This window comes from Suillus bovinus (genome assembly GCF_016758785.1).
Source record: "Suillus bovinus strain UH-Sbo-P2 chromosome Unknown EDB93scaffold_79, whole genome shotgun sequence".
In the NCBI taxonomy this organism is placed as follows: Eukaryota; Fungi; Basidiomycota; class Agaricomycetes; order Boletales; family Suillaceae; genus Suillus; species Suillus bovinus.
In genome coordinates this window covers 30,198-54,052 of record NW_024542135.1, presented here as the reverse complement: position 1 = coordinate 54,052, position 23,855 = coordinate 30,198, and the positions used below count along the sequence as shown (strand labels likewise).

Below are 23,855 nucleotides of genomic sequence, written 5' to 3'. Positions count from 1 at the left end.
AATATACTTCACGAGTAACTTGCATCGTAGCGGTCATCGTCGCCTGTAAAAACATTGTCGCGTCATGTTCAACGCATTGATGGGAAGCGGTTCTGACGATGCAAGAATTTGACCAATCGCAGATCGAAAGATTGAGAACGCTTCCTCGTGCTTGTGCTTTGGCATGATATCTGCCAAGATGCGTTGGCACGTCTCATCCAATATATGCACGCCTTTGGCGGATGTTTTGGAAATGTCATGGAGACGGTGCATCAGGCCTCGGCTCACGAAGTTCGTGCTCTTGAGATATTGAGGCGAGACGAGCCCATTCAAACAGGCCATCAGATTTCAGAGCGAGCACCTTACAGCGGGCAACGTGACGCAGATCTTGTAGCTTGTGAGAGATATAAAGTTCAATGACGAGTTTTGTGGACGCAGATGAGATGTCATCCAGGGAAACATGCCGAACATCAGTGAGATGAATTGTGCTACGAAATGTTACAGGGTGTTACAGAGTGCTACAGAGCATTCTGTAGCAAACTATGTTTCCCCGATGAACATGTGATGCGGCATGCGGAGCATTATGAATGTCGTCAAGAGGGCGGGAAGTGAGGAGAATGCGGAAGTTGACTGGGAGTTCGGATAGTCGTGAAGTGGAAGTGTTTAGTTTTACTGCGAGCAGACGAAGAATCTGTTCCCGGGAATTAGCTTTACCACTCTCATCCAATGCCTCAATGACAATCAGGATGGGTGCAGTTTTGGAGGCTATGCTTGTGGGTCCAATGATCAGTTCCTGCCATTGTTTTGTGATATCCGGAGTGTGCTTGAGTCCGCTGTACTCACGAACTACTTGCGCCAAGGCTCGCCGTAGGATAGGGTCGCAGTCCGCCAATTCGCTTGCAATCGTCGTAAAAGTGTTGTCCTGAAGGTGATCCACTTGCCGAGTACGATCGAAGTATACCAGTTGGCTATTGTATGGGCGACAGCCGATTTGGCCTTGCCTGCCATGCCAGACAACCAGAAGATCCGTGGAAGCGCCCTCGGTGCTGCTGATCCAGTTCTGAATATCCTTCGGAAGGTCTTGCCGAGTATTTGGCAAATACTTACCTTAGTTGATTGAATAGGTTGGGTGTCCTGTAGGCCGGAACTTGCAGCCGTGGGTTCAGGGTTGGGGGACTGTCAAGCGCTTGGTCACGTTGCCCAAGATCTTGCGAACTGACCCCATGAGTCGTCAACGGGACCCATTTCTCGAAGGGGAGAGAGAGGACGGCTATAATGATTGTAAATGATGTAGTTGTCAAGATAAAATGTCATACATCGTGACTGGTTGCCCTGCCTCTATCCTCTACCGGTCTGAATGACTTGGCTTCGGCCGCCCCCAGCATTTCTTCCGAGGAGGATCGGTTTCATCCATCTAGCGGCAAGTAGAAAAGATAGGTGGATGTGCTTGTCAAGAGGGTCACGAGTCAGCAGGCGTGGTGGGTAGCAAACAAGATCGACGAGCGCCTAGATGTCTGCAATGAGGATTATCATTGATAATGACCGTGCGTTTGGAAGCGCCTGCCAGCTGTTATCGATTGGCAGCCTGGGCTATCTCGAAAGCTGAAACAGGTAATTAGTTGAGCAAAAGGCCATCAAGAAACCTTACCGTTGTTCATGCAGCGGTGTTCAACAAGTGAAAGTGTACTGGTAATTGGAAGGACAAACTTCATGTTTGAACTAAATCCTTGCTTTGATCTTTTAGACTTGTGATTTGAAGTTTCGACAGAACTACTGTGCCCAACCTGGTTAGATATAAAGACAGAAGTTCAAGTTCAAGTCCAGTTCCCGCAATTATCATTGATGATGGCGACCAATATTTACCGTCGTCACTATTCTCTCTTAATTATTTACTTCCTTCTGTCTCATTTCCTTCCCTACAGTATATAAGCAGTCGCCTATCTACTTGTAGGGCATTCGATCTTTCCCCCACCGAATAGACTTAGTGCGGACAGTCATTCGTCTCAACTTATCGTGTGAACACGCTCCGGAGAATGTCATTGGCTACCAAGGCAAAGAAGCGCGTGTTTACTGTTTACCCTGCACTGACTACATAGTGCATCGTGAAGGTTCGTTCCAACCAATGTCGCTCAATGGCATCAAAGTTATAGAAGTATGTTGTAGTTGGGTTTTGAAGTGAAACAACTTGAAACAAACGTCAGCAGTTTGCAGGCCTCGCACCGGGTCCATTCGCAGGTCTGGTACTTGCCCACAACGGAGCATCCGTTATCCGCATCGATCGCCCTTCCTCAACTAATGGGGATTTGCTTTCTGTGGGAAAGCGGTCGATCGCGTTGGACCTGAAGACTGTGAGCGGACTGCGAGTCGCGAAGGATCTCATCGCTAAAGCAGAGTGCCAACGTCCTCATCGATCTATTTAGACCTTGAGAAGCTTGGGCTTGGTCCTGCAGTGTTTCATACAAGTGACAAGCGGGAAGGTCTGAATGACAGACTTATATATGCAAGGCTTGCAGGGTGAGTACACGTGAGCTTCTGAAATACCATCCAGCTGATACGCCTCAAGGTTCCCAAGAAATGGTATGCGCGTCAGGTTTATGTTCTTGCACTTTCTCAACGATTTCAAGGCACACACTCTAAGATGGCTGGTAAATACCATAATATACGCGTGGTTTAGTCTAAGGTTCTTGTCATAGGTCATGATATCAATTATATCGCCCTTAGCGGTATTCTCTCCGTGCGCCTCGCTTCTACTTTGACGAGGCATGTATAAACTCTTTTTGCAGATGCTTCCAGGAACAATAGACGAGCCCACCTTTCCTTTGAATCTAATTGCTGACTTTGCCGGAGGAGGCCTACTTTGTGCGAATGGTATATTGCTGGCTATAACCGAGCGAGGTAGGAGTGGCCATGGATAAGTCGTGAATGTGGACATGGTACGTGCTGGAGCATCTCGTCTCAATGATTTATAAATATAGATGACAGGTCTCTGGTTCGCGCTATATATCGTCTTTTCCACTTATAAGTGCTGGGAGCGGTGCTTGGGCAGGACCGCGAGGCACGAATGTCCTTGACGGTGGTGCACCGTTCTACGATGTTTACACCTGCTCAGACGGAAAATGGATGAGCATAGGGTGTCTTGAGCCCCAGTTCTTTGCGCAATTTATTGACAAATTCAACGAGGTCATAAAATCCAGTGGAAATCAAGGGAGCTGGCTACCGTCGCGGTCGATGCAGTATAAAAAGGAAGAATGGCCCAAACTTCGCAAGTATCTCGAAGACGGGTTCAGAACACAGCCAAGAGACTTCTGGACGGATGTTTTCCACGGCAAGTATTGTATCACAGAAAAGTTCTCATGCTGATCGATTACCATCATCAGGCACTGACGCTTGTGCAGTTCCAGTCCTGTCTCCCGCAGAAGCAGCTCAGCTCCACGGATCTCTCTACCCTATGCCTCATCCGGAGTTCAGCAGAACATCACCATCATCACTTCCACAAAATGAAATCAAAACACTGGATCCAGGGAAACACACTGCAGACATTCTCAGAGAACTCGGATTGTCTGAAAAGGACATGAGGCAACTTGTCACTGAGGGAGCATTGGGTAAAGAAGCACGAGAACTAGAACGTCCCAAATCGAGATTATGAGGAATGAAATATAACGTCTTAGAGACAACCATGACTAAATGCCGATTAACTGAAAATGATGGCTCAGTACGGTGGGGGACTGTGTTGGTGAATTATACAGTTCCTTGTGTGATTTCCAATGCGATAGACAAACTTCATTACAAGCACACCCACCCACGGCTATCTGCCTAAACCATGCCTATTCCATCTCCTAGGCGCTCACCACCGACGATCATGGTCTAACACACTTATCGCTTACCTCACTCTACCTTTTATGTTCGCAATCCCAGCCATCTTAATGATCCCAGATAACTGCAGGTTTCTGACCAAGAATATGTTTGCGGAATCTTGAAGCCAGAAAAAAGAGTACCCCCACATCTATTAATATTCCGTAAGACCTGGATCGCAAGCCATGAGCTGTGTGGCAGCCAAACACATGCATGTTCCTCTGCGCCCTTGCATGCTTCGTAGAGTAATAATTCTTTGTTTGGCTGTTGAGTCGTATATAGCTGGGGCATGTACCATCGTAATCGATAGCAGAATCACACTCGGTGCTATTCACGTTTCCAGCAGGTTCGATCTCTTTAGAACTTCTGTTTTCCCGTGTAAATTGTTACTTAACGCTTCAAGTGCTGCATCTTTTCTCGACCGACCGATCGATTCTTCTTCGAACTCGTATCTTTGGTCATTCTCGCTGTCTACTTGCTAGTACCTTTACACCACAGCGGCGTCACGGTGTAAAGGCACATCTACCGTAAAGGGAGGTGCGGAGACATGTGGCGGGTCTACCGAAATGCCAAGGTTGTACGTAGTGTAATGTAAAGACCCCACAGAATACAGTAGTACGGTCTACTACACATGGAGACAGTTCTACATCTACGACCGGGTTGATTTCTAATGTACAACAACTAATCAAGCATTAATACGGGTATCAAGTGTGATCTTCTACTAGCCGTATTTCGAGAGAAGGAATGATATCAAGGTATTGCTCTAACTCCTCATCCGCCTCCGCTGGTATACCCAAACCGCTAAAAACCAAGCTCTCCAAGGGACACTTCGACCGTGCCAAAAATTCCCTCATCGCATTATGAAAACATGGTAGACCATGATCGCAGTGATATTTGATCACCCGCAAACTGGGGAGCGATAGAGCATTTAACAGGCTGGATAAATCGTCTGCTGACGGGCATTGGCGTCGGATGTGGAGGGTTTGGATTTTGGTGTGCGTGAATGACTCTAAGTTTTCGACTCTGTAGCCGAATTGTATGTGGATCTTGAGCGAGGAGAGGTTGGGGCATAGTTGGAGTAAATGGAGGACTGCACTGGGGTACTGCAGTATGGCGATATCAAGATTTGTGAGGTGCGCCATAGCGGGAGAGAAAGGAGTTAAGCGCATGGTGTTTAAACGCCGGTCAACGACCTTGAGACTGCGCAAGGTATGCGGCAGTCGCGTGATAGTTCGTGGAATAGCTGGAAAGTATCCATACGAGTCCCGCACCCCCTGGATTGCCAGCTCCTGAAGTGCCGGGAGCTCGTGCAACAAAAGTCCAGGTTGGAGCACGTCTCGTTCAAATGCGACAGAGAGTGTCGCGATTTGCTTCATGTAGGGCTGAAGAAGGCGTTGTATCCTCATCGGATCGGTTTCCTGACACGAGAGAACCAACGAGAGCGGACACCCTCGTGATCGCCTGAGCCATAGGTCGTAACCGGAGGCTTGCGACCCCCAGCGCCGGTAGTCAACCTGAACCGACAGCCTGCTCCATAAACTGCGCGTGCCGATAGCAACTTCCCTCCATCGTCGGCATACTTCAGTCAGAAGCAGGGGCGCTTGTAGCCCGGATGGCAGTTGGTCGCAAGATTCTGGGAGACAATGATGGAAAATCTCGGACAGGATTTCGGTTGGCAAGCGCCTGAGACCCGACACGAGTCCCTTGTGCAGAGATATCGACTGCGTGATCCTGTCCTTCTTTTCGACTAATTTCTGATGGGCTTTCATTGCACCATACATCACGCTTTCTACACCAGATATCTCGAGCAAAACTGTATCCAGCTGCTGGTGGCGTTTGGCGATGATGTCACTGACGTCTTTCTCCATGGTAGACTGATCAGTGTTTGGAGACTTGGAATGTGAAGTTTCGAGGTCTGTAATCTAATAATGTTCAATACAATGCCATTTGATATATCGCAATATACATACGGTCTCTTCGCATCGTGCGAGCTGAAGCGAAAGAATGTCATTATGCGCAAACGCGAGTGCCTGTATAACAAACACTTACAACAGTTTGCGGTGCGCATATGATCTCTAAGAGTGGAGAAAAATCTGCTTGTGAGTTGGTTATGACCCCCTCGATTTTCTGCATATTGGTTTAATGAGAAGAGTTGAAATGAAGACGGTCAGCGTTTTAACCTCCCAAGTATCATGAAGGCAAACTCCGACGGCCACAGTACATGTGTGGATGTGTCTCTGTGGGTGGCTCTTTCTTAGTTAATGCGAACAAAAGGGGTAACATGTTACACTCAAATCGTAGTGGATTTGAAGGAACAATACTGATCTAGGTCTTGTCCACAGGTCGAAGTCAAAAATGGGCGTTCAATATTTCAGCCACAACGGACAAAGTTCAGCGCGGCCTGCGGTCTCGATGCACTTGATCCGGGTGTATCAAGCGGAGAGAAAGGGAATAAGATAGGTGCTGACACTATGCTATTCATTTCTCTCACTTGATGCATACCCTCGCAAGTCCGTATGAGAGCGATTGCACTCTTTTGATTTAAAATTCGGGAGTTCTGGAGTGCACACCCTCTTCAGTCGCACGGGTTTCCACTTCTGCATCTACTAGCGACACGCAAGATTCTAGAAGCTGCACGCTACAAGCCTGGGGGAAATTTCAATATTAGCACCAGCCAACTGGCAAATTTCCACTCACTGGAGATAGGATCAGTGTATCTGGTAACTGCGTGAGCTCATCATGTGGTGAGTGAAGCGATCTCAAAATTTAACTACTACGCGACTTTGTTGACGACGTTGCGTTCTAGATAACTTTCCTTTCTTGTAAAAAACAAAATACCTGCAAACAGGAGCGCCTTCCAGCGGCCAATGGATCCAATCACACCGCCCAGACCAAGACAGTGACCGTGATGTTCGGACTTCCTGGTATCACACAACAGGATTTCAACGTCGAGGTCCGCATAAATCGCTCTACTATATTTGGGAGTCAAAGCGCTCCGAGAACTACGACAAGTATCATTAGCATACTGCCACGATGGAAAAGGACTCCAATGGTCGTAAACTTTTGACTTCCATTGTGCGCGTGATTGACCTGAGTCAACCAGTGATCAAATCAATGACTGCAAGATGGTAGGCTGAACTTACAAATAATTTCGCTGTCTGCCGCTAGCTCCCAAACATCAGCGTCACTCTTCTCTTTGGAATCCGATTCACGAGGTTTGGTGGGGGAGAGTATAAACTGATCTGCATTGTTCCGAGTTCGTGATCTGGTCTGTTTGGAAGGAGTGTGTGGTCTAACCCGTAACCCGGGCGGGTACTACTCGGGCACCTCTGCCCATGGCGGACCCTAATATCACGGTGAATTGTACAAGACCGTACCTGGCCTTGTGAATGCAAGATACTGAAATGGTGAAACCACACGCGATATTACTTAAAACTGGGGTTGTTTTCGACTGAATGCCGCGCGCTGTGAAACCGCCCAGCCTGAACAGGTTCGGAACAGCCTGGATGTATCAGACTATTTGCATATATTTAGAGTTAATTTTAAGGTTTACCAAGCATTGACTTTGTCATTCCGAAGAGTCAGGCTAGCATCATGATTGATCAGGGATCGTTCAATTGTATCATCTTTCATTCTATCAGTTACCTGTTTCTCGCTTTGGTGCGAAGCTATCGTCAGGTTATTACGTCGCCGACAGATGTGCCACATGCGAACGGACTAGCCGCTACCTGATGCCAAAACTTAGCACAGCGCCAACGAGGTAGAATATCTAAATCCCGGACTACAGAGGAATCTTGCCTTCAATCGGTCCCTCGATGACTGAGGTGATACCCGGCGATCTTGTGATTTGTCATGTCTGATGACTTGTACCATGGCGACCACAATATGCGAATCATAACATCGGTCTTTCGCTCCGTACTTGTATAAGTACTTCATCTTTTGGAGGCTTCAACCTACCGCAAGCCTGTCCCAAAGATCATTGTCAAAGTCACTTACCTCTCCGTCTTGTTATTCCAAACATTCGAATTGGATTGGTATCCGAGCTTGTGATTATCAGCTCGCAGCTACGATCGATAACCTCACCGTTATTGTTAACTTGCTATACGTATAGCGTGTAGTATGTGCTTATCGGTTGTGATCGCATGGGTTATGGCGATCACGCAAGTGGCTGTCAATATTCTCGCAGGTCTGTTCTAGGTTTTCTTTCCCCTTCGATCCGCATCTTGTTACTGTCGTTCATACCCCTTTATTCTCTGGATATATCACATATATTAACGTACTGACAGTCCACACAGATATTTGGTTTCGTCCTTGCACTTTAGGACTCAGACTCGGTCTCACAATATTTGCAGTGGGCAGCTCCCTCGCAGACCTCAACCTGAACCAAACCGACATGAGCATAGTAAAGTTCCTTTTTCCCTCCCGCCCTCGCATCACCTGACCACAGCCTTCAGGTTTTCGCCCAGATCATCAGCTTCTCCACATCCTTCAGCTTGCTTATGGTCGAATTTTTCTTCGGCATCGACTCCTAGTACGAGGACTTGAAAGCTTGGTGCAAGCTGTGCATGCTATATGGTTAACACGTATGTATTGAATTTGCGGGGCCAAGCTGATGTGGCAGTCTACGATGGCGAGAAGGACGCATATACTCGGACTTATTCTACAATATATAATCTTATAATGACTTTGGAGCGCGGCGTCCACCCGCGTGCGTCTTACTTTACCAACTTCTACTACTGCTACCATTCAGAAACGTACTAACTGTTTTTATTGTTTTAAAGGTTATGCGCGTACGGCTGCACAGCTGCATGGGTCACCTACTGATTTAAACTATATGTTCGTATATAAAAGGTTACACCTTTTTCTCGCTGGACCACCTTATGTATACTACTCATCGCCACTTATACCTTAGAGGCTTTCCAAATAATCACACAAGGTCGCACCTGTTCAATGAGATTTTCTCTTAGGCCGCTCGAATGATTCTCAAAGGGCACGTTAACATTGGTTTGATAATGTGCAAGTGATGGAAATCATTGCGATATTGGGAGGAGTCTTTCTGTTACTGTAGCCATCACAACAACAGTGAGTGTGATATCTATAAGCCCTCGAGCATCAGATCATGCTATATAACATCTTCCATCAGACATCTTGTCACTGTCAGGCTCATTGGTAGTGGAAATACTAGACTTTTCATCCTCGAAATCATGATACTCTTCTGGGTCGCTGTAGCTCTCTGGGGTTCCCATCCTGGCTACACACTTGGGTTCCGAGTAACCAAGCATCGCCTGCATATATGCGGTTTCCTGTCCTTCCCAATCTAATTCAGACGAAGGTCCCCAGCGTTCTTCCACCTTATTTGCCAAATCCCGACGTCCAAACCTCAGTAACGAGAGTATGACAGCCCGTTGCGCCGACTCAAGCGCACCCACAACCCACGCATGATGCGCACTCGAGGCTTCCCCCGCAAAGTGCAATTTACCGTCAGCAGCAGGACGAATGAGATATGGGTACAGGTGCCTGAATTGCCCTGGCGCAAACACCGTAAATGCCCCACCGGAAAATGGATTATCTCTCCAATCATACGCATGATGCGTGATGTACTGCGCTTCCAGAAAGTCGTAAGTAATCCCAGATCTGGCGTGCAAACGTGCAAGGTCTCGCAATACGAGTTCCTTAAGCTGTGACTCCCCAGAAGGCGAGTCCCGATTAATCAGGGTCCCTATACGTTGGGCATCCTGACCCACTGTGTATGAGGCGATGAGTACGGCTGGCTCCTTCGGGTCATCGTGGATGCTGTGGGACGGATAGCAACACGTGCGGATAGGGATATCACCAAATGATGTACCACTCTTCGTTATGCCGCACCGTGTGATCCACCATGGGGTCTGGAACTTTATCGCGACCTTGCAGGATGTATCGTATCGCAAACAACGCAAGGCATCTATTTGCGCAGGATACAGCTCGGCATCGACGAGGTCCATGTTTCGTGAACAACCCAAGGGAGTGGTGTTGAAAACCGAGTCATACCGACGAATGGATGATTGGCCCGATGGAGTTACAAGCTTGACTTCCACTTTCTCATGAACACGATTCAAAGCGATGCGAGTAGCCGTAGTGCAATACTCGGGTTTATGGGGAGCAATCCTGTTTAGCATAGCAGAAATTGCAACCGACGCGCCGCCGTCTATGCACTTCCATCCGTATTCTTCCCGATCGTGGAAGTCCGAGCTCAGGATAACGTACTCGGTAAAACCTTGATCAAAGAAGTCGCTGGGGCTGATATGAACGTCAGTGCGAATCGCGGTGGAGTCAAGGCACCTCGTACGCAATATTTGTCTCTAGCCATTGACATGTATGATAATCAAGTTGCCTAATGATCATCTAACACAGACGATGGAACATTATGAAACACCAACTCACATGTATACGCGCAAGTATTCCCTGATAGAGTATTCGTCTACCTCCATGAGTTTTTTAAAACCTTGTTCGAAGTCTTCTCTCAAAAGCTGCAAGTAGGGTGCTGACGCCTCCTGAAGGATTTTCTGTACTCCAATAGCCACATACCTGACCTCAAATATTAGCGCCCCACTCAAGAGATAAGACGGCTTCGTACTCATCTGGGACCGTCCCGCCATTTGCGACGCTGAACTTGTATGGGTCGAACTCCGCAAGGTCCATAGGCGGGCCCAAAATGTTGTTGAAGACTATGGGAGTATTCTGACCATTCATGTAGTAAGGAATCAACGGAACATTTAGATCTTCGAATAGAGCAAGTGCTCTGATGTTCATGTTAAAATTGTGTTCAGAACCAGAATGCCCTGCTTACTTCTTCATTACGGGAGATTCAAACCAACGCATAGCCCCTACGTCATAGTAGTCATGAGGAGCCTCGCTGAATTTATGGGTATACAAGCGTCCCCCAGCGCGGTCTGATGCTTCAACGAGATCGAATTGTATGCCAAGTTCTTTGAGAATCATGGCGATATATAGCCCAGCTACTCCAGCACCAATAATACAGAATTTGACATTCAGAGGAATACTGTCATCTAGATGAGCTTCTTCAACATAAGGGCGATTGGCGCCGAACAACGTATTGTTCGAGCAGGCACCGCCTAAGCCTGAGGGATGAATGGGTAGCTCTGTATTGTGGGACTCACGGAGAGCACAAAGTTGGCGAGAAATGCTCTCGCGAATGAGCTGACGAGCGTACCGCGCTGTAAAGGAAAGTTTGTTTACTGCCATGACCAACAGGGAGTGAAGGAGTACTAGAGATGCTGAGAAGGACGGTTACTCGGATCCGAGCTGAAAATTCAGAAGCGAGGTCATCCACATTAATTAATATTGACGCAACCTGGGCCCTGCGTTATCTGAGCAAACGAACAAGAACACGGCGTTGCCGTCCGAAATCGCGCTTCCACAAAAGATTGATCACACGCTTGAAAAACGCTTTCATACTCCGTGTATTTGACTTCTGGCCCTGCAAAGTTCAATCGTCTGGTAACGAAAATGTCTGCCGGAAATCAGTACTCAGTCCTGGATCCCAATGTTGTTTCTGAATCATGATCCTTCCACCAATTCCACTGAATTTGCCGAACAACCAACTCTGAATTCGTCTCATTGTTCAACACCCGGGCCTCACCGCAACATCCAAACGTCTTTGGCGCGTTAACTATAACCTTCGAGCTCCGGTCTAACGGAAAAAGTCAGGGTCTGTTATTGAGCATCTTCAGAGTGTTCTTTCCGTTCACGTAGTAAGGAATCAAAGGAATGCTCAACTCTTCAAATAGAGAAGGTGCATATTAGAATTGTACGCTTTCGACGATGAAAATCGCAAGACCCGACAAGCGTGTGATTTGGAATGATTCTGATGCAAGTGACCATGGTATTTTGGGGGTAATGAGGAGCAATACCGTTCAGCACGGCAGTAAGACAAACTACCGTCCACCGATGGTGGAAATCTGTTCAAAATATGATACTTGGCAAACGTTCGGTGACGAGGGACTCGAAGGAAGGATTTGTTGTGTGGGTCCAACTAAGGAAGCGAAGGCCGCATGAAAGCATGCATGCTAATCATCCGCATAACGTTCATCCATGGCATTGTGCAGCTGGCAACATTCTCACTCGAAAAGCATGTTGCAAGGCTGCCAACCGCGTAAACCATGTACACAGCACTGTGTGTTCTGGGAAGATATGCCTTTGAATAGCAGCCCTCTCAGCCCCAAACCCGATGCCTACTTTTCAGTAAGCGCCATGTAGCATAACCATTGCTCGACCTGAAGTGAAGTCATGTAGGATTGCAATTCTGATGGGATTCAGATATTCGAAGACACGTCAATGGTAAAGAGATCTGTTATGAGGAGTCATCAGTAACTGGATATAACAGAGGACATAGCCACTGACTTACCGAGATGGACAAGTGACGGTATTTGCACACCCCGCTACTTATGTATTTAGCCAGCTGAGTAAGTGGAATTTCACTATCAGTATCAGTCCCAACTCATTTGTGTGAAGAGATGGTGATGACGCTGATAGTATATAGAGTGATACCGCACGCTGTAGCGGCCTGAAGCAAGTGCCAGTCTATGCAAACTAAATGTAGACTTGTGTCCTGTCAGTGGGTTGCTCGGATTCAAAAAATGCTGGGAAGTTTGTCAAGGCCGCCGCACGATGTCACTATCATCCCGCACAATCTCCATCCCGCCTGCCTGCCATCAGGGTCTTTACCTCGATGATCCCTGCTTGTCTGTTGACTCCTTCCTCTGCGTTTGCTTGTTTCCTGCACGCCTGCCAACACCATGTCGTTGTCTGCAAATCCCAGTCTACGTCTGTTATGCCTTCCCTCCAGGTGACTAGAACCGTGACGGTTAGCTGACAAGGGTGTCGAGATTAGCATGACGGTTGACACATATGGCAGGATACATGATGGTGGCTGATGTAGACGGGGGGTGGTGAAGGCAGGCGCGGAACTTTCCGATCACTGGCAGATATGAAGATATTGGCTCTAGACTTTGGCGCGGAGTCTGCGCAGACTTCATACAGACTGGCCATTTACTCCGCGTCCTCATGCAGCCACATGCTGTTACACGATCCGAGCCCCTGCAACTGCAACTTCAGACGAGATAGCAAGGCGGCGGAAGACAAGCAGTTTAGTTCATTTCTGAAGGGAACAGGCGGTGCCGAGGCTGTACGCGCAAGGGCTACAGTACCCTGACCAATCCAACGAGATGCAGGATGCTGCCGTCGCAAGCCCTGCAAGAAGGTCATTTATGGGGCTGTAGTACATAGTAAGAGATTGATATATCTCGAACATCGACCGATGAACGTTCGATCGATAAATCGGGGAAATAAATTAAATAGGCTGATTTAAATGGCAGCCGAAAACGCCCAAGTCGGTTCTAAACGCGTTATAATATCATACGATACGCACTGGTCGGCTTGCCACAACCTACTAGACTGTGGATTGTTACGGCCACACGACACTGGATCAGCCCACTGTCTACTATTTCACTATCGCCATCAAACACCTTCATCCGCTGCCCCCGCGATGTCCCAATCCACAGGCAAAATGAAGCTTGCAGTCCTTACTTCGGGAGGCGACAGTGCTGGCATGAATGCTGTCGTTCGTGCCATCGTCAAGATCGGCATCTCGAGGTGTGTCCCGATTGCACTGCGCTCAACTTCCATCGACATTCATGTGACAGAGGCTGCGAAACGTGGATTGTACGGGAAGGATACGAGGGACTTGTGAGGGGCAACACGCAGGCACATGCATTCCACACAGATCTTCCAGCTGATGCATCTGCACTAAAATGTGCTCATCGAGGAGTACCCACTAATCTTACGCAGAATCTCCGTTTTGGAGATGGTGACCTTCTACGAGATGGAACGGGTGATCATCACCATGGCCGCACATTGAAAGGTCGATATATCGTCCGTGTGGGGTGGGATGATGTTAGAGGTTGGTTTGCTGAGGTGCGTATGTGTATCTTCTCAACAACGTATATATGCTGACTATCACTCGACAGGGTGGTACTCTCATCGGAACAGCTCGATCGGCAGCTTTCCGTACTCCAGAAGGTCGTCTTTCTGCTGCACACAACTTAATCAAAGAGGGAATTGATGCTCTTGCCGTCTGTGGCGGTGACGGTTCCCTAACTGGCGCCGACCTATTTCGTTCCGAATGGCCTTCCCTCGTGTCACAACTACTCACTCAAGGTATGATAACAGAAGAGCAGGCAGAGAAGCACGGACATCTCAAGATCGTTGGCCTTGTTGGCTCGATTGACAACGATATGAGTATGACAGATCTGACTATCGGTGCACCGACAGCATTACACCGTATTTGCGAAGCTATCGATAACATAAATTCGACTGCTGCAAGTCATTCGCGTGCATTTGTGCTGGAGGTGATGGGGAGACACTGCGGCTGGCTGGCTTTGCTTGCTGGCGTCAGGTACGCTGTGACTATTGCCGATATACAATGCTTATTGTAGTTCAGTTCTGGTGCAGACTTTATCTTTATCCCTGAATGCCCGCCCAAAACTATTCCTGGGGGAACCTGGGAGGATGATATGTGTGAAGCCATTCGTAGCGTGAGTGCAATTCCTCTCAATCTTTGTTCTTGTCTCAAGCCTCCTTTACAGCACAGAGAAGCTGGAAAGCGTAAAACAATCGTTATTGTCGCCGAGGGTGCGCTCGATGAGAATCTTCAGCCTATACGCGCAGAATACGTCAAAGAACTTCTTACTGAACGTGTTGGGCTTGATACGCGTGTCACAACTCTTGGACACACCCAGCGTGGTGGCAGGCCTTGTGCTTTCGATCGGATTTTGGTGGGTCTTCATGACTTGTCCATTGATTATTATTCATTGCAGCTCGATTCAGCCGACACTACAAGGCGAGGAGGCCGTTAAGGCACTTTTGGAGGCCACGCCCGACACCCCTTCGTACATGATTGGTGTAAGGGAGAATAAAATAACCCGCGTGCCACTTATGGAGGCCGTCGCAATGACCCGTGCGGTAGCTGATGCAATCGGTGCAAAGGACTTTGCAAAAGCAATGTCCATGCGTGACCCTGAGTTTTACCAGAGCTTGGAGGGTTTCTTTGCCACCTCGACGCTATTCAAAGAGAAGCAACTGCCCCATTGCAGAGTAAGTTCACCATATTCCATCAAGCTTAATCTGATATCTTATCGCGAAGAGAATGCGTGTTGCAATCATGCAGTACGTCCTTGTACATTATATCTCACAGAATGTTGTCTCATTCTACGTAGCATGGGCGCCCCGGCTGGCGGTATGAATGCGGCCACCCGGGCTGCAGTACGTTACTGTACCAAACAAGGTCACCGCCCACTTGCAGTACACAATGGCTTCCGCGGTCTGCTTGACGACAACATTCACGAGCTATCTTGGCTCGGTGTCGATGCCTGGACCTCCCGTGGCGGTTCTGAGCTCGGCACAAACCGTACCCTTCCAGATGTTGACCTTGGCGCAGTAGCTGCACGTTTCCAAGAGCACAGCTTCCACGCACTTCTCATGATTGGCGGTTTTGAGGCATTCAATGCGCTGCTGATCCTTGAGGGTGGGCGGAAGCACTACCCCGCATTCCACATCCCAATGGCCCATCTCCCAGCTACGATATCAAATAACGTGCCGATGACGGAGTTCAGCTTGGGTAGTGACACAAGTTTGAACGCGCTTGTAGATGCATGCGATTCGATCAAGCAGAGCGCGAGTGCGAGTAGGAATCGGGTGTTTGTGGTTGAGACGCAAGGTGGCAAGTGTGGGTACCTTGCTACCATGGGCGCGTTGGCCGTGAGTGATTCGTTGCCGATGTTCGGAGAGGATAAACCTGATGAGTGCGCCTACTCAGACTGGTGCCAGTATTGTCTACACTCCAGAGCAGGGCATGAACCTCGATACCCTTCGCCAAGATGTTAAATTCCTAAAGATCCGCTATGGGCTAGATGCCAAGGGCAGGAGTGAGGGTCGTATGGTCATTCGGTTGGTTTTACGTCTCGAACTCAAATAGTGAACTTGCTGAGATGGTTCCCAGCAATGAGTGCGCGTCGACGGTATACAACACTGACGTCATAACGAAGATGTTCAAGGAAGAAGGTGGTAGCCTCTTCGATGCGCGTTCCGCCTCCCTCGGACACACCTTGCAGGGTGGGGTCCCATCACCCATGGATCGCGCACGTGCCGCGCGTCTATCTTTGAGATGTATGGCATTCCTTGAAGAACATCACGATGCCCTGCAGAAACAAGTTGGCAAAGTGAAGCAGGCGCCACCTGAAAGTGCTGCAGTTATCACAATACAAGGGTCTGCTCTTAAATGGGTGCCGGTCCAGGAGATGGTGCAACATGCAGATATGAAGAATCGCAGAGGAAAGACAGCTTGGTGGGCGGAGATTAAAGACCTTGTGGAGGCACTGGCTGGGCGGCCTGAAATTTTGTGAGTTGACCAAGAGGAATAGGAAAATCACTGTCACATGTGTTATCTCTGTATACAATTTAGATGTACATGGTATATATCCGCTTTGATAGACGGTTGGTAGTTATGCTGATATGAACAGAATGATATAATTTATCCACTCGATTGCCGTCGACCCCATCCCCCACATTGTCCAACTTCTGGCCTACAATGCGCAGGTAAGTTAATTTAAATTTCACCGGGGGCTAGTGCTTAAGCGCTTACCACTTGGTAACGATTTGAGACCCGCGCAATGACCACAAATGATTACAAGCAACGCAAGCTTGTAATCAAGTGCGGGCATTTGCCTTGTGAATACAAAAACATAGCATTCTGTAGCCATGATTGTGACCAGGCTGATCACAAGAGTGTGCCAGAGATCCAAGCATAATGGTCACATCTAAGAATCAACTACAACCACTATATGGTCCACGTACAAGAGCATATAATGAAAAAGCGGAGTGCGAAACGAGAGGATCACACAGCCACATGGTAAGTGTTGATTTTCGCACGGCGCGTTTTAAACGTGACACCGTTTTATATTTGCAGCTACGGTTCTGTTTTCCCAAGTCTTGACTTCACTTTGACTTTGTATCTCTTCTAACTTGTCAATACTTCATATTGTCACCCATCTACGATGCCTCCAACAATATTACCACCGCGACCAGATCTTCCATTCAAACACCAGAATCCTCATATCGCTTCTCGTGAGTTCTGTTCTAAAATACTTGACTAGCATCCTGACCCTCGCCTAGTCGACCTCTCTAAATTGCCTCCTGTTAAGTATCAATCGCTCGATCGCGATGGCCATGAGGTTTTGGTACGTTTACCGATTATCTCACCCTTATCACACAACCTGACCCCTCATAAGGTGGGGCGCATGAAGATTCCTACAGTATGTTCGGTTAAGTCCAATTTGATAATAGTTGATAAACCAATCTTTTCTAGCCTGGCGGTCATGCTTTCATCTTGAGACGTTTTGATACGGGTGCCATCAGTCTGACTACTATGTTCCGGGCCGCCTTCCCCACTGCTTCTGAAGCTGATGAACGCCGCGAAACTGTCTGGGTAAAGGATACATACGATCTCACTGGGAATAACGGCTCCGCTAAGGAACCGGCAATAGTGCGTCTTGCTGGAACGTGGGTCAGCGCTGAAGTAGCTCTTCTTCCTGAATTTGCACAAACATATGGTTTGGGAGGTGTCATTCCCCATGTCGCCAAAGCCACTCCCGACCCCTCAGCAGCCTACCGTCGCTCTTCGACAAAAACGACACCCAAAGCGGTGCCGAGATCATCTCCTGCTGCGAGTAGTACACTCCCGACTCCTGCTCCGTCAATCACACTTCCGACCCCCAAACGCAGGCGGGAAGCTTCTCCCGTACCGGTGGCAGATCCTGCGCCTTCCACCTTGCCTCCTCCACGCCGATCGGCGCGGACAAAGAGTCCAGCACCTGTCCCAGCCTCCTTGCCTGCCAAATCGCCCGTCAAGCCCAAGTCGCCAGCGCCTCGCTCGCCGGTCCGTCGTTCACCGGCACCTACCTCGCCGACGACCAAATCTCCCAAGCCCAAGTCATCTGCTCGAGTCGTGAGGATCATTGAGGTTACTACTCCAGGGGGGTCTGACGAGACTGTCGTGGAAGAGGAGGCGGAGACAATTGCAATTGCGCACCCAAATATGTCTCAGGACATAGCCGAGCAGAAAGAATTGATTGAGCGGTTAAAGGCGGAGAGAGATACGCCATTGATGGAGACCGAGACATTAAAGCGCGCGAGGGATGATGAAGATGAGAGTACAGAATTTAGGTTCCAGTTTAAGGAACCAGAAGTGCAGGAAAGGCAAATTGCAACAAACAAGCGGATTGGAAGGTTCCATCTGGAGCCAAGGCAAAAATCATTTGCATGGGGCGTTGCGGCATTCGCGATTGGAATGAGTGCAGTGTAAGTGTTTATCTATCTAACTCTTGTTCTTTTTTGCTGATGAGAATACAGATCATTCATCCCAAATATATTCTGAACACACATCTGCTTGTCTTATCTGTTTTCCTTATTATCAATTCTCGTTTTCCGGTGTCATCTGAGCACCTGTATCCTGTATGTCTGCCCTCCTGCGACACATTTTTTTTTACCATCATGGATCATCATAATGTCCATTTATTTACCTTTTTGTAGCCAACTCCGAGTTTTCGGTTGACTTAGGTAGATCTTTTCTATTGTTAAACGTCGAGTAGGTAGTATTGTATGCTGGCGATATTGGATACATGCGCAGATAGCCGAAGGCAAGTTAATGGGGTCCGCGCTTTCGTGAACCGTCTCGCACCCTGCCTGGAAGTAAGACTCACGTTTGCCATTTGAGGGATTTAGTAAAGGCCGCTCGAGTCTTTACAAGTTCTGGTGCAACTTGAAGCTTGCCTCCATGAGCACTAAATACATCGAATGATGTATTTCTCCGGGTCCTTCAAAAGTTGTACGCCCATCTGCAGCCCTCTGCGCTGGGCGCCAATCAGGCGTCTCAGGCCGTTTTGTTTTAATGTCGTTGTTCGCTTCCGGGAATTTATGAAGATTAGCCTGAACGCGAGAAGGTCATCTGTCCGACCAGTCAGTATCCCTTTCGAAGTTTGATCAAGATTCCTGATCCATGTAATGTTTATCAAAACATATCGTCTGCTCCCCACCCTTTGCAGCCATCCTACATTCTTAGTTCTCCTTGGTTGTTTTTCGACGGTAACGCCGGTGTGTACTAACCAATATTGGCATCGATCGCGGGTATTGCGCTTAATCCAGTTACGGTTGGTGCCGCGGGAGCCTCTTGCGCTAACATTTCTCTCAGGGAGGCTTGGAAAACCTGATTCAATTGGCCCGAGCCCTGAATGTCTCCGGCGAGTTCGTGAATACCTCTGATATCTTCACCCTCCGCTGTTTCGAGATGATTTTTCGCAGAGAAGCGCCTTGTGTATCGTACACAACGGTATCTGTCGTGTGGTTTTTAAATGCAGCTGTTGGTATGGCAGAACTTTGTTAGCTTTCTAGCTCCTGCTGCCGTTTGTGATGAACAGGGATGGTGAAAAGCGAGTCAGCAGTATCATATACACGATGATCACATTCACGTCTGTCCGTCTATCGTTCATTTTTGGCCCTCAGAGCACACCATCATTCAGTGATTCCGCAACTTCAAGCCTGAGGGCGGCTCAGTTTGAGTCACTTGCCACTACACTCATGATCATACTAGTTTATGCGAGTCGTCATCGCTCCAAGTCTATGGTATAAGTATGCAATCCATGCACGATGGCTCAGGTATGGACCTATGCAAGAAGACATACCATGTACATCTTGCGAGTGGTGTAGTGTTAATTATGTGTATGCCTTTAATTGACCAGTATTCTTCAACCCTGGTGCTAGATAGTGGATTATAAGCTCAGGATCACAAGTCCGAAGAGATACATGTGCCCATCAGTTGGCTGTATCAGACGTTTCCGGGCACCTAGGTGCCATACTAGTCATGACACATCGACAATATTTAAGAGGCAAGCCTCGAACGCAGTACAAAGCAATGATTTGCTAGATCATGCTGAGGTCATGATCTGAAGTGGTCAATCGCCGATCCGAGTAAAAATTAGTCTGAAAGCAACGGCGTATGAATGGATTTATTATTTCGCAGTGGGTAACAAATGTATATACAAACGCCATGCGCCGGATATTATTTGGCGGAGGATCTTGTTGACCCAGCAAACCAACCAAGTTCCCGTCGACGAAGCATGCCATTGCCCACGTCCTGAAGCGGCTGCCTCGGACAACACCGCCGAGGGCATGAGGCACAGTTGTGGCAAACATACGAAGGTGAGCCACCCCGAATCTCGCGTGTTTTGCCATGTCTAGTAACGTGAAATACATCAAGCTCTTTATAAACAACAAGAGAAAATTTGCCACTGACGTTTGTTTACAAGTGATCCAACAGGAGTGGCAAGTAACAGGGTGTTCACTGCTGAAGACACACCACCGCGAATAGCAGTCCTGGGGAGGTGTCATGTATGTTGGCTTTCGCTATCGGGAATGCAATGAGTCCCATGACTTCCGAGCATAGATGACTGCGGTACCTCATTCTTTTCAATGACATGCGACAGCCGCCTTTCCTTCTCGTTGAAAAGCGGCTCGTTTTGGTGGCACTTCGAGCAAGTACGAATGGGAACTACAAATTTACACATGATGCTATCAAGGCCATATGTTAGATTGGCACCAGTTCTAAAAGCAAAAGTGCGTACCAATGCAAGTCTATGTCGCGATCAAAAATAGTGAGTTAAGTGATTTGAAGGAAGTAAGGGGCTCTGGTAGACTGGAATGACAACGGGTGAGCTGAATATATACCAGACGGAACTGTGGAACCATTGTTGAATCTTTTGATCCGCAAAGGTCTCTATTGAGAGATGTGGGTGGTGCAGCAAACAATCAGAGCGCTACATAGCCGCAGTGGACTGGCCAAGTGGACCATTTAGGGATTTGACCCATGATGTGATAGCTTAGAAGATGATCACAGTCCCTGTCTAGATTCTATAGGTCCTACAAGTATAAGTACATGTAGTACGCCCATTCGTATACATGATATACCACTTGCGTCGACTCAGAAGCGTGATGAGATTGCAAAAGGGACTTCGGGTATTTTTCTCACGCATCCTCAGTTGTTTTTTTGCTTGAGTCGATTTTCACTGGAAGCGTTCATCATCTTATATATGAGTCTTTCTCGAGGGACTATCTTTCATCTATGAAAACTTGTCTCGTGGATTAGAACGTCGGAGACCCTTGGCGAAGATCCTCAAAATCGAGCGAGGCGCTCTCGAATATCTTCAAACGGGCGTATGTCTGGAGTTCCTATATCATTGCATTCTTCCAGATCAGTGGTCAATGACTAGTGAACCGTCCATAGACTGCATGGGAAACCAAGGCCAAACCTCCAAGGCGGGGTGCGGTATCAACGGACTACAACCAGCGGACTACATAATTGTGAGTCAAGACTCTAGCCACTACGCTATGACCGTGTCAGACCTGGTACATTGAATCATGAGGCATTGCAGTCTTGGATATAATAAAAGCATCTACGCTACATGTGGCAGTACGTGTTCGACTCGACTCGTTTATAGATATTGCATCCGTCCATCTTTGGCATTTGTCCGTATGAGAGCCTGCACAATAGTCACATCCATAAGTAATGGCCGGGTGCGCTTCAAAGCAAATTTCTCTCTTCATCGTTTCGGCGTCAGGTGCGATCGTGAACAGTCACGTGAAATGAAGACCTCCTATCATCCATGTTGTGAGCGAGATATCGGTGGGAATGCCACCAAAGGCACGGTCCGATCTCCAGAAGTTCCTATGCATTCGCGTGGCCAACATAGCTTGAACAACAACCTGAATCCTGTGCCGAATGAGTAACCATCACCTCCTCCAAAGTGAGCATGGACAAACTCTGCAACCATGTGTCCGACTGGAAACTACGTCTCTGTTAGTGGGGCGGCTTCGAATGTATGCATTAACTCACTGGAAGAAAAATTGTGGTGAGAATGACGCTGATAGAAAAAGCTGGAACAATTAGCAAGTAAATATGCGAGATGTATTCGTTCATCTGTAAGCACCAACCAATGCCGCAGCTACAGTACACCAGATTATCTCTCATGAGACCACGCATAAGTCGGTTGTCCATGCCCCAGCCACCAAGACCTTTGATGACGCGATACCACAGAAGCAATAATGTTTCTGAAATAATGTGCATGTGGGCACGCAGTCAGTTCAAGCTCGTGATAGCAGTAGCTCCCAATACGTACGTGACTGGCCCGTAGCTACCAAGCCAAACGCTATATATATTCTGGTGCTTGTTTCCCTATCCAGATATCCACTAATGCCAGGTATCCAGCATGGTTCTGTATGTTAGAGGTAAGGAACCACGCAGGCAAATAGTCGAACCCGAATCTCTACACACCTGCGACTCTCGAATTAAATTGTTGCAGGCTGATAGTAACCAGCACTACATAGGCCTGCAAAAGATGAATCAGATATCGTCATCTGGAGTTGGTCACAGCCTCCATATATTGCCTCACAATAACTGTAGAAGTCTCCAGCGCCGCGAACCATCTCCCCCGTTCCCATACTGCATATGCTCTGACCACGAAGATGCCTGAATCAGTGCAAATGTTAGAGCCCAGAATCTCTGCTGGTAGTAGCACGGTTGCTGGACGCACACTCAGCACAAGTCAATATCACTATCCCTGCATCTGATGAAAGATTGAACATGGTGTCAGTACGCAGTGTCCGGCGAAGTACTACCAAACTGACAGGTATTAGCGATATTATAAGAGCGGCAAAGCTATGATTGGGATGAGTTGAATTCCAACGTCTGCGACGCTTCGACTGGGTTGCACATACGTGGAGTGGGATACCAGGCTGAAAAACCACTGAAAGTAATCGTGAAAGATATCACGTTATGAGGGAGGTAAAAATGAGAATGTGTACTGGACACTTACCGAGCATATTCAGTGACATGAAGACAAGTGGCAAGTGGCTGCAAGTTAGATAAAGAAATGTGCTGAGCCCCCATCGGGAGTCGGCGAGAAAATTGACCTGCACCGACTACATATCAGAGCACTCGGACGCTCAAGTAAATTTATACGTACTGAATCGGGCAGGCACAGTATGTAGTCATATACCTCGATATTCAAATAAACATGAGTTTCTGCCGATACTGGGGTAACTTCTGCTAGGATAGCTCACCCAAAGCGTGATCAGTGCAACTATCGGGAGAAGGAATCAACCGTTCAAGTTGAAAGACTGATCATGGAAAACGACTGCACCATAAATGTACTGGGATAAGGGCCAATCAGTGATCTGGATTCGATAGCAGGACTTGCACTCACATTTAAGCCTGGGAGTGCGTCAGTTTGAGTCGCTTGCCACGAAGAACTCATAAAATTTATCCCGACGAATCGAACATCACTCTCTAACTGATTGATATAAGAGAAGACGTACGGAAATCTGCGAGGTCATTACACCCATGTTCTCACACTAGGGCTATCCGCGAATACTAATTAGCCAATGGTAAACTCCTGACTCTCGGTTACGAACCATTCCTTGATATTACGTTCCATAGATCTCTTGAATTGTCTAGTGCGGCGAAGGTTCCCAGTGGAAAATAAGCTCAGCGCTATATGTGTTACGCATCGACCATTTCAGGGTGCACACCTAGAGAGGTGAAACGCTATTAGAAAGGACGCTTCTCCCGATAAACAAGGATCGGGCTCAAAAAAGGGCACTGTCAATGCAAGGGTCACCATGTCTGGACGATATTGATCGAGTGGTTCTGGAGATAAATCTAAGATGATCAGAAAGAGTCACATTATGCGATGGAGTTGACATTTCGTACCTAAGATACAGAAACGTCATATGTTGTTTTGTACTAGATGGTAACCTACTAGTAGTAGTAGTAGTAGTAGTTTCGCGTCCGCGGAGGTGTACTTATAAGTTACGAGTACCTGATTGATAAGCGCGTGCGATGATTCGGAGTACAGTTGTCG

General features: G+C 47.8%; 7 protein-coding genes across 7 annotated transcripts; 3 read left to right on the top strand and 4 right to left on the bottom strand.

Moving 5' to 3' along the window:
* Positions 1-2,101: 2,101 nt before the first annotated feature.
* Positions 2,102-3,625, top strand: EDB93DRAFT_1242786 (CoA-transferase family III; the record flags this gene model as incomplete). The annotated part of the gene is made up of 9 exons (XM_041452061.1): positions 2,102-2,131; positions 2,184-2,379; positions 2,430-2,493; positions 2,543-2,556; positions 2,673-2,713; positions 2,763-2,874; positions 2,896-2,912; positions 2,962-3,304; positions 3,357-3,625. 9 exons carry the CDS (start codon positions 2,102-2,104, stop codon positions 3,623-3,625), a joined length of 1,086 nt encoding a protein of 361 aa, XP_041303220.1.
* Positions 3,626-4,371: 746 nt separating this feature from the next.
* On the bottom strand, positions 4,372-6,073 carry EDB93DRAFT_1331395 (uncharacterized protein). Its single transcript, XM_041455207.1, has 3 exons — positions 5,881-6,073; positions 5,802-5,822; positions 4,372-5,753 (listed from the first exon to the last, which is right to left on the bottom strand). Exons 1-3 carry the CDS (start codon positions 5,962-5,964, stop codon positions 4,536-4,538), a joined length of 1,323 nt encoding a protein of 440 aa, XP_041303219.1. The 5' UTR covers positions 5,965-6,073; the 3' UTR covers positions 4,372-4,535.
* Positions 6,074-8,801: 2,728 nt separating this feature from the next.
* Positions 8,802-11,352, bottom strand: EDB93DRAFT_1173834 (uncharacterized protein). Its single transcript, XM_041450433.1, has 5 exons — positions 10,658-11,352; positions 10,445-10,609; positions 10,252-10,395; positions 10,157-10,201; positions 8,802-10,107 (listed from the first exon to the last, which is right to left on the bottom strand). The coding sequence occupies exons 1-5, from the start codon at positions 11,071-11,073 to the stop codon at positions 8,949-8,951; spliced, it is 1,929 nt and encodes a 642-aa protein (XP_041303218.1). The 5' UTR covers positions 11,074-11,352; the 3' UTR covers positions 8,802-8,948.
* Positions 11,353-13,396: 2,044 nt separating this feature from the next.
* On the top strand, positions 13,397-16,289 carry EDB93DRAFT_1093098 (phosphofructokinase domain-containing protein; the record flags this gene model as incomplete). Its single annotated transcript, XM_041446483.1, has 10 exons — positions 13,397-13,482; positions 13,533-13,803; positions 13,857-14,284; positions 14,330-14,423; positions 14,475-14,663; positions 14,716-14,982; positions 15,032-15,054; positions 15,105-15,645; positions 15,704-15,834; positions 15,887-16,289. 10 exons carry the CDS (start codon positions 13,397-13,399, stop codon positions 16,287-16,289), a joined length of 2,433 nt encoding a protein of 810 aa, XP_041303217.1.
* A 531-nt stretch (positions 16,290-16,820) lies between these two features.
* Positions 16,821-18,659, top strand: EDB93DRAFT_1232786 (uncharacterized protein). The gene is made up of 5 exons (XM_041451306.1): positions 16,821-17,010; positions 17,059-17,123; positions 17,175-17,198; positions 17,252-18,243; positions 18,295-18,659. Exons 1-5 carry the CDS (start codon positions 16,941-16,943, stop codon positions 18,317-18,319), a joined length of 1,176 nt encoding a protein of 391 aa, XP_041303216.1. The 5' UTR covers positions 16,821-16,940; the 3' UTR covers positions 18,320-18,659.
* Positions 18,660-19,915: 1,256 nt separating this feature from the next.
* Positions 19,916-20,946, bottom strand: EDB93DRAFT_1173826 (uncharacterized protein). The gene is made up of 4 exons (XM_041450432.1): positions 20,562-20,946; positions 20,397-20,508; positions 20,234-20,343; positions 19,916-20,174 (listed from the first exon to the last, which is right to left on the bottom strand). Exons 2-4 carry the CDS (start codon positions 20,502-20,504, stop codon positions 20,000-20,002), a joined length of 393 nt encoding a protein of 130 aa, XP_041303215.1. The 5' UTR covers positions 20,505-20,508; positions 20,562-20,946; the 3' UTR covers positions 19,916-19,999.
* A 529-nt stretch (positions 20,947-21,475) lies between these two features.
* On the bottom strand, positions 21,476-22,950 carry EDB93DRAFT_858566 (uncharacterized protein). Its single transcript, XM_041457719.1, has 12 exons — positions 22,809-22,950; positions 22,711-22,739; positions 22,621-22,651; positions 22,527-22,559; positions 22,386-22,462; positions 22,268-22,322; positions 22,113-22,208; positions 21,928-22,044; positions 21,830-21,870; positions 21,757-21,782; positions 21,588-21,706; positions 21,476-21,534 (listed from the first exon to the last, which is right to left on the bottom strand). The coding sequence occupies exons 1-12, from the start codon at positions 22,825-22,827 to the stop codon at positions 21,518-21,520; spliced, it is 660 nt and encodes a 219-aa protein (XP_041303214.1). The 5' UTR covers positions 22,828-22,950; the 3' UTR covers positions 21,476-21,517.
* Positions 22,951-23,855: the final 905 nt, after the last annotated feature.

Bases quoted from the DNA above. Each gene is read 5' to 3' on its own strand.
- EDB93DRAFT_1331395 (XM_041455207.1), bottom strand. From the start codon at position 5,964: ATGCAGAAAATCGAGGGGGTCATAACCAACTCACAAGCAGATTTTTCT. The intron at 5,823-5,880 runs GTAAGTGTTTGT...CTTTCGCTTCAG, and splicing joins TATGCGCACCGCAAACTGTT to CTCGCACGATGCGAAGAGAC. The intron at 5,754-5,801 runs GTATGTATATTG...GAACATTATTAG, and splicing joins TCGCACGATGCGAAGAGACC to ATTACAGACCTCGAAACTTC.
- EDB93DRAFT_1173834 (XM_041450433.1), bottom strand. From the start codon at position 11,073: ATGGCAGTAAACAAACTTTCCTTTACAGCGCGGTACGCTCGTCAGCTC. The intron at 10,610-10,657 runs GTAAGCAGGGCA...CATGAACATCAG, and splicing joins GAATCTCCCGTAATGAAGAA to AGCACTTGCTCTATTCGAAG. The intron at 10,202-10,251 runs GTGAGTTGGTGT...GATGATCATTAG, and splicing joins GAATACTTGCGCGTATACAT to GCAACTTGATTATCATACAT.
- EDB93DRAFT_1232786 (XM_041451306.1), top strand. From the start codon at position 16,941: ATGCCTCCAACAATATTACCACCGCGACCAGATCTTCCATTCAAACAC. The intron at 17,124-17,174 runs GTACGTTTACCG...ACCCCTCATAAG, and splicing joins GCGATGGCCATGAGGTTTTG to GTGGGGCGCATGAAGATTCC. The intron at 18,244-18,294 runs GTAAGTGTTTAT...ATGAGAATACAG, and splicing joins GCGATTGGAATGAGTGCAGT to ATCATTCATCCCAAATATAT.
- EDB93DRAFT_1173826 (XM_041450432.1), bottom strand. From the start codon at position 20,504: ATGTGTAAATTTGTAGTTCCCATTCGTACTTGCTCGAAGTGCCACCAA. The intron at 20,344-20,396 runs GTACCGCAGTCA...CATTCCCGATAG, and splicing joins ATGTCATTGAAAAGAATGAG to CGAAAGCCAACATACATGAC. The intron at 20,175-20,233 runs GTCAGTGGCAAA...TCACGTTACTAG, and splicing joins TGGATCACTTGTAAACAAAC to ACATGGCAAAACACGCGAGA.
- EDB93DRAFT_858566 (XM_041457719.1), bottom strand. The intron at 22,652-22,710 runs GTATGTGCAACC...TCCCAATCATAG, and splicing joins AGCCTGGTATCCCACTCCAC to CTTTGCCGCTCTTATAATAT. The intron at 22,560-22,620 runs GTCAGTTTGGTA...ATCTTTCATCAG, and splicing joins TTATAATATCGCTAATACCT to ATGCAGGGATAGTGATATTG.